We start from the raw sequence: 7,204 nt of genomic DNA on the forward strand, positions 1-7,204 counted from the left end.
TTGTTCCACAAGATGGCGCCACTTAGGCAGAAGTTTGGGTCAAACATCAAGCTGTGAAACTCTTTCTCCACTTTATCTTCCTCAAACCATCACTGAAGGATGTATGTGCTCTTCCTCTACTTACCAGGATATCTCACATATATTTGCACTATACAGATATTGCATCGGCAAATTTAAACCATATTTCTTTTTGCCAAACACAATAAATTCGGACCTTTGAACTCAATCTAGATTATTGTGTCTAGTGAGAAACTTTTCAGTAATATTTTACATAATATTTGTCTGCGTGTTCATTAATGTTTTATATTTTTCTTTGTGTGTAACGTTTAATTTTGATTATTGTAATTATTTTGATCAAGACTTTAAAGGAAATTCAATTTCTAATAATCTTTCAAATTAAATTCCTCTTCCACGTTAAATTATATTTAGTTAATTGTGTTTTATTATTATTATTATTATTATTTATTCGTCCTTCACACGTCCAGCCAGTCAGCTACTCGTCATTGGCCGTCACATACGCCTCCTCTTCGTCGGAGAAGTCCTCGGCGGCGGTCAGGTACTCCTCTCCGTCCCCGGCCCCGCCCTCCAGGGGACGGGGGCCCCAGGGGCCCCGGGGCCCCTCGGACACGTGGAGCACGACCGAGTCCCCGGCCTCCGGCCTCCCCAGAGCAGCCGGTGAGTCACGGACAGACATATCTGAAACGAGTAAAGACAGAAAGACATTTCTTCATTTACTCATTAATATTCCATCACTTCATTAGTTTGATTCCTTTGTTGTTCGCTTACCTTCAAATAGACTCAACCTTCCAGCTCAAATTCTGTTTCAGTTTCTTGAAAGTCGTCGTCTTTCAAAAATAAACAACACATTTTAAGGCCACATATGATTGTGCACAACTGGAATATGTATGTATATATTAATGGATCAATGAATATACGCATGCATCTACGTGTACATACAAACGTCTATATTTATATTAATGTATATACGAGTTTTAATGTGAATAAAATTCCGTTAAAGCTGAATTCTGACACATTGCTGAAAGGTTTGTGTAATTTTTTTTAAAAGCTTCAAATTAAAAGCAGTCACACAGACACACACACACACACTCCATAATATGGATTTAAAATGCCTGAATTGTTTTACTCACATTTCCCTTAACGAGCTCGATTAGAGGACAACCATAAAGTCTGGGAGTTTACTTTTAAATGGTGAATGCATCTACCGTACTAACGTGTGTGTGTGTGTATGTGTGTGTGTGTGTGTGTGTGTGTGTTAAAACCCAATATCTCTTCTTCCTCTGATCCATTGAGCTCCATTAAAAAACACTTTTTTTTTTCCTCACCTGTGAAGCGACAGAATGAGCCGTTGTGGGTCTGAGCCCATCGGAGGCACACGGGTGACTTTTGGGCGCGTCGTCTTTCTATTTTCAGTCGGACACTTCCAGAGTTTTGCAAAACAAAATGCAACTTTCTTGACGTGCGGAATTCACCTCTTAAAATGGACAAAAATAAATCTGATCCCGTTTTAGTTCCTAAAGATCCAGGAGGAAAACTCACAACGATAATGTAAAAGACTTTTATTTTACAAAACAAGACGTGTGCTGGCGATTATTCGCCTCGAGGTCATGAAAACAAGAAGAAAAAAAAAAAGCTCTGTAGCATTTACAAAAACGAAAAGCATCTGGGAACACAAGGGGAAGAGTCTCTGCTACTTCTTGGCGTACGTGATCTTCATGGCGCAGGTGGCCGTGATCCTGAAGCCCTGCAGCGCGTCTTTGGCCACGCCCGCCTGCGCGTCGCTCTCAAACTCCACGAAGGAGATGTCGTGTTTCCCCGGGACGAGCCGCACCTCTTTGAAACCAGGAAACCTGCAGAGGATTTTAAGAAGGAAGAAAAGCACGATCAGCAGGTTTTTATGAAAAGAATACATGAAAAAAAAAAAAAAAAGACGACAAAAAAGGTCCGGACTGAGGACTCACTGGTTGAACAGCATGGAGAGCATCATCTCATTGGTCTCTTCCGGCAGGTTATTGAGGAACAGGATGTAGTTCGGTGGGTTGTCCGCCACCTGAGGAGACAGCAGAGGTCATCATCATCATCATCATCATCATCATCATCATCACTACCGTCTTTACTTTAGATCACAAATGGCATAAAGAAATATAAAAGAAACACGTCTGGTGACATCTAGTGGTGAGGTTTCAGATTGCATCCAACTGAACGCCCCTCCACTCTTACTGAGACTACAGTAACAGTAACCGCTGTAGCGTTACCGGCCCTTTAAGAAGCATCAAAACATGTCATCGGCGTCGGCCTCACCTGAACTGAGTTGGAGTTCACAGGAGCTGCTGATCCCTGCACAAGAAACACAAACGACAAAAACACTCAACATTAATGCAAGAAATGTTAAAGCACATCCCAGAATACTCTGCTTTGAATATTGGTTTAATGTTTCATTTTGAACACCTGCCTAGCACAAATATATATTATTTGATACGTGATATTTGACCCCTATAGTTGATTTTATGCACTATTCAATGTCTTAGATTATCTTTTTTAAATTGGGTGAATTATTTTTGAAAACATTTTAAATGAGCATTCTTGGGAGACAATTAGATTGAATTATTTATTCTGATTTTCTTTGCCTTTAATGGGGGCCTTTAAGTTTTCTTTACATTTTATGACACCAATAAAACATTTTCATACCGTCTTAAAATAGAAATAAATATATATAAAAAGATGAAGATTAGATCCTAGGGATAAAAATAGGAGTATTAACTGCGGGAGATCTTGATAAACAACAACCGGAAAAACATTTCTCATAAAGTAGCAAGGAAGTTATTTTTAAACAATAATAACAGTCTCCGTTCTTCTCATCAGAAAGTTATTATGACGCAGCATCGGTCCACAGCTCTGCCGCCGTCGCCAAACCATTTCCTGTTCGAGGTAGCTAGTGTGTGTGTGTGTGTGTGTGTGTGTGTGTGTGTTCTGATGAAGGGCAGATTGACTGTTCAGGCGGCTCTGAAGCGCGGCCTCCTTCCACTTAATGAAATATTTACAATCACACGCCAATAAAAATGACAAATCATGAAAAACAAACTGTTTTTTTTCTTCCAGACGTTTCTTGTTCTCGCCTGTTTTTTATCATTATAGTTTTGTTTTTTATTACAGGCATCAATCTTTCCTGTAAATGACAGTAATGTGTGAAGTTCTGTGATCCAAACTTCATCCGCTCTCAGCGGCAGAGGAAGCAGTGTCTTGTGGATATATATAGATATATATATATATATATATATATATATATATATATATATATATATATATAAATAAAGGCCGGGTGGAGCAGCTGAGAGACGTGTTGTGTAATGTAGCAGTAGAGTTAAAGGTTTTTACTGCCTGGTAATACACCGCGTTGCTATTTCCTATAAAAATACTGCAATTAAACGCCGTAAACATTTTATTTTGATCATAAACTCGTTTAAGATGCATCTAATAATACTCTGAACCTTCACTGGAGCAACATTATCAATAGCACAGTGTACAAATACACTGTTACAAGTAACATCTAACATTTTAATAGCAATATTATTGAGGCCTTTACACAGCCGGGGGCGCGACGAATGTGTGTATTTCGCATTAAAACAATTCATACTGGCGGCTTCAACACTTAATAAAAACCTCAATAAAAGGGTTGAACAGTTTTAAACAGGCAAAAGGATCGACTACCTATCAATCCCATTCACCGGAGAGAGCAGCGTGTGATGGAGGTGAACGGTTGTCCAGCCTGAACTTGTGAGCCATTTGCTCCGAGTTCCCTCTGATGAGAAGTGACGCAGTGTAGGCGTCTATGTCTAGGGCTTTTATTGTGAAAGGTAAGGGCAGAAGGGGTGGATCTGCTCTGCCTTTCTATTCTTTTTATGTTGAAAGGAGAAACCAAAGTTTGCCGTCTTTGTTCACCACAAAGAGGCGCGTAGAGGATTGTTGCAAGACTACAAGACTATAACTGATATGTATGACTTTAAAGAATCTGATAATTAGGTTATGAAAGGATTGTGACCCTGATGTGTGAGATATTTTCAAGGGTAAAAATAAACTTGTTACTGCTCTCTGCTGGTCAAACTACAGAATGTGATAGAAAAGAAAAGGGCCTAAAACATTGTGTCCTTAGCAAAGAAAGTTACGGAAGAAATCGTAGATCTTGCTTTGAAAAATGATCCACAGTATCGATTTGTAGATGAGAACTGTAATTAATGACCCAAGACTTAAAAGGCTGCTGTTGTGATAATTTAAAATGTGTGTTCATATCTATTAAAAAAGGAAATAAAACCACACGAAGAGACCGAGAATGACGGTCTCTGGTATTTAAAAACACAAACGCCACTCACCACTGCTGCTGGTTTCTTTAGCAGGCTGGTCGCCGGCTCCAGAGCTTTCTTCTTCTTGTCCTTCTTCTTGTCCTTGTCGCCGTACGTGCCTTTCACCTTGGCGATGACCTCGGAGTCCGTCTTTGCGTACTGTATCCTCTGGGGAACATCAGAACACGGGTCAGTTAAAGCTCCGCCCATCAGTCTGTCTAGAACGTGAGGAGCGAGCATGGTGGTTATTCCCACCATGGGCTTGTTGTAGAAGGGGAAGCCCTGCAGTTGCCTCAGGGCGTTGGTGGATGCGGCGAGCTCTTTGAAGACGACGAAGGCCTGTCCCCTCATCTTCGCGGTCTTCGAGGCCACGATGTCGACGATCTGGCCGAACTGCGAGAAGAGCGCGTAGAGCGAGCGCTTCATCTCTGCAGGGCGAAGAGGAGGAGCAGAGCAACACAAATGTGAAATATTGCACTTTGAATATAGTTACAAAAACACAGAAAAAGCAGAATATCGTCACATAACGGTGTCTGGAAACAAGAGTACGTTTGACTTTAACTTTATCTTCTCAACACAAAGAAATAAAAGATTTGCCATCATTATTAAGGCTCATCTCAAAGTCACACTTCAAGCCATAGAGAGCAAAGAAACAGACACGTACCTTCTTTCTTGACTTTATCATTTATATTGTTGACGTAAATGGTGTGGTTCGGCCGGATATCCATGTTGGCGTCTGACGAAAACAACGGGAGAGAAAACGTTAACGTCTTCATTTGCTGAAAACACGTTTTTGAACTTCAATGCAGTCGAAATTAAAGTTTGGAATCAGACGTTATATTTATGTTTTTCTTCTTTCTTCAATAACGGCTACTTTAACCGAGACAAAACTGTATAATGCAGACACCAAATGTATTACTTACATTTTAAATAGACCCAAAAGAAGAAGGATTAAATGATTAAAACTTCCCTTGAGGCGTTGTCCCCACAGGAGAATCGTGTTGGAACTTGGATTTTATATTTGTTTTTTTCCAGTCGAGAAAAGAGTCAGTGACCGTCGATCATTATTGAACCACAACTGTGCAACCGGGCTCTAAATGAGTTAATAATAGTTAGTCTGTTTTTCTTTGGCTGTCCGTTAGAGTGAAGAGGTTTAAACTGTGTCGGCCCACAGTATGTTTATCTGATATTATAATGGTGCTGCTAGTCTGACACTAACCATCCATTTCTATTGTGAAGTTTAAAGAGGAGCTTCACTGAAGCAACACACCTGTTAATTAAAGCTAGTTATTGGCTGCATTATTGTGCACTTGACACCGAAACAGGAAGCTGTGAATATTTTAATCTGCACACATTTTGACGCTAAACTTCCAGCAAATTTTCAATTAAACCGTTGAACAGGGTTTTATTCTCCTTGTGCAAAACAAACCCTTCACACAAAACATATATTTATAAAGAGGAGTGTCTTTCCAAAAACCTAAAAGCATTGAAGACAATTAAAATATAGAGTAGTCCTCTGTAACCAATCATTCCTGCCCACTTTACAATAAATCACCTCTGGCCAAATCAGTCACACAACCACAATACCGTTACACTGTTGTTTGTTTGTAGCTTTGCACAGCATTCTATTGTTTTGTATATATTGTCCATTTTTATATGCAACATTGCTTTACTTGTATTTATAAAAGCTGCTGTAACAAAACAATTTAGCCTTGCGGGATTAATAAAGTATCTAACTAAACTTAGAACATACATTTAACTAAAGTATCTGCCCATCCATCTATTTATTAATATATGTATCTAGGTTAGCTTATCTAAACTGCCAACACTAGTGAGATATTAAACATGTCCAGAGAGACAGACACAACCTGAAGTAATCCCACAAACTGATTCTGGCAGCAAATATCCCTCAAAACTGAATCCATCACTTCCCATCTGACGTGTTTTTTACGTTTTATTTTGGCTAAACGCTCAGTTTAGGTTAGCGTTAGCATACGTTAGCTCAACGCAAGCTACGTTCATTCACAATGAAGCCGAGCTGAACTGGGAAACTACGCTTTTGTGTTTTTGAGAAGTGAAACAATAATATCTCTCATAAATATAATCCATAAACATCTATCATAACATCTGTATCTATTGTTCCGGGGATTCGGTACAACTATAAACGGCTTACATAAAGACAAAACTGTAATAAATATTAAACTCACCGCTCTCCCTCCACACTTCGCATGTAAAACCGGAAACACGTAGGTTGCGCCGGAAACACTTGCTGCCGCTTTAAGCAGATTTGACCTCTATCGCCCCCCCGACGGCCAGGAGGGGGAACTGCATCCCGCGAATTAGATAGATTAGATTAGATTAGATAGATAGATAGATAGATAGATAGATAGATAGATAGATAGATAGATAGATAGATAGATAGATAGATAGATAGATAGATAGATAGATAGATAGATAGAAGGGGAAATTAGTTTGTCACACTAACAAGCAAGTTACACAGAAGACATAAAAAGACACACAAAAATATCAGGAATGCAAAATACTCAATATATACAACAAAACAGAGTGTATTAATTTAGGAAATTAAACAATAAAGAAAGTGCAAAAATGCAAGGTATGTGAACTGTATATGAAGTGTATATAAGTATGTACAGTGACTAACTAAACAACAAAAGCGGTGCGAGGGCTATTGATGTTGATGTTGAGTCAATTGACAGAGCATCTGGCCAGAGGTGACTTATTATAAAGTCTAATAGCAGTGGGGAATGTTCTCCTGTAGCGGTCCTTGTGACAGCGGAGCTGGATGAGTCTGTAGGAGAGAGTGCTCTGCTGTCCCTGCAGTAGGTGGT

The 7,204-nt window shown here is 39.5% G+C and overlaps 1 protein-coding gene across 1 annotated transcript; it reads right to left on the reverse strand.

Moving 5' to 3' along the window:
* Positions 1 to 1,562: 1,562 nt before the first annotated feature.
* snrpb2 (small nuclear ribonucleoprotein polypeptide B2) lies at positions 1,563 to 6,579 on the reverse strand. The gene is made up of 7 exons (XM_079220130.1): positions 6,563 to 6,579; positions 5,020 to 5,091; positions 4,611 to 4,783; positions 4,386 to 4,523; positions 2,320 to 2,355; positions 1,980 to 2,068; positions 1,563 to 1,868 (listed from the first exon to the last, which is right to left on the reverse strand). The coding sequence occupies exons 2-7, from the start codon at positions 5,081 to 5,083 to the stop codon at positions 1,709 to 1,711; spliced, it is 660 nt and encodes a 219-aa protein (XP_079076256.1). The 5' UTR covers positions 5,084 to 5,091; positions 6,563 to 6,579; the 3' UTR covers positions 1,563 to 1,708.
* Positions 6,580 to 7,204: the final 625 nt, after the last annotated feature.

The sequence above is a fragment of the Taurulus bubalis genome (genome assembly GCF_910589615.1).
Source record: "Taurulus bubalis genome assembly, chromosome: 6".
NCBI classification, from domain to species: Eukaryota; Metazoa; Chordata; class Actinopteri; order Perciformes; family Cottidae; genus Taurulus; species Taurulus bubalis.

Bases quoted from the DNA above. Each gene is read 5' to 3' on its own strand.
- snrpb2 (XM_079220130.1), bottom strand. From the start codon at position 5,083: ATGGATATCCGGCCGAACCACACCATTTACGTCAACAATATAAATGAT. The intron at 4,784-5,019 runs GTACGTGTCTGT...TTCGCCCTGCAG, and splicing joins TGATAAAGTCAAGAAAGAAG to AGATGAAGCGCTCGCTCTAC. The intron at 2,069-2,319 runs GTGAGGCCGACG...CTGTCTCCTCAG, and splicing joins TGAACTCCAACTCAGTTCAG to GTGGCGGACAACCCACCGAA.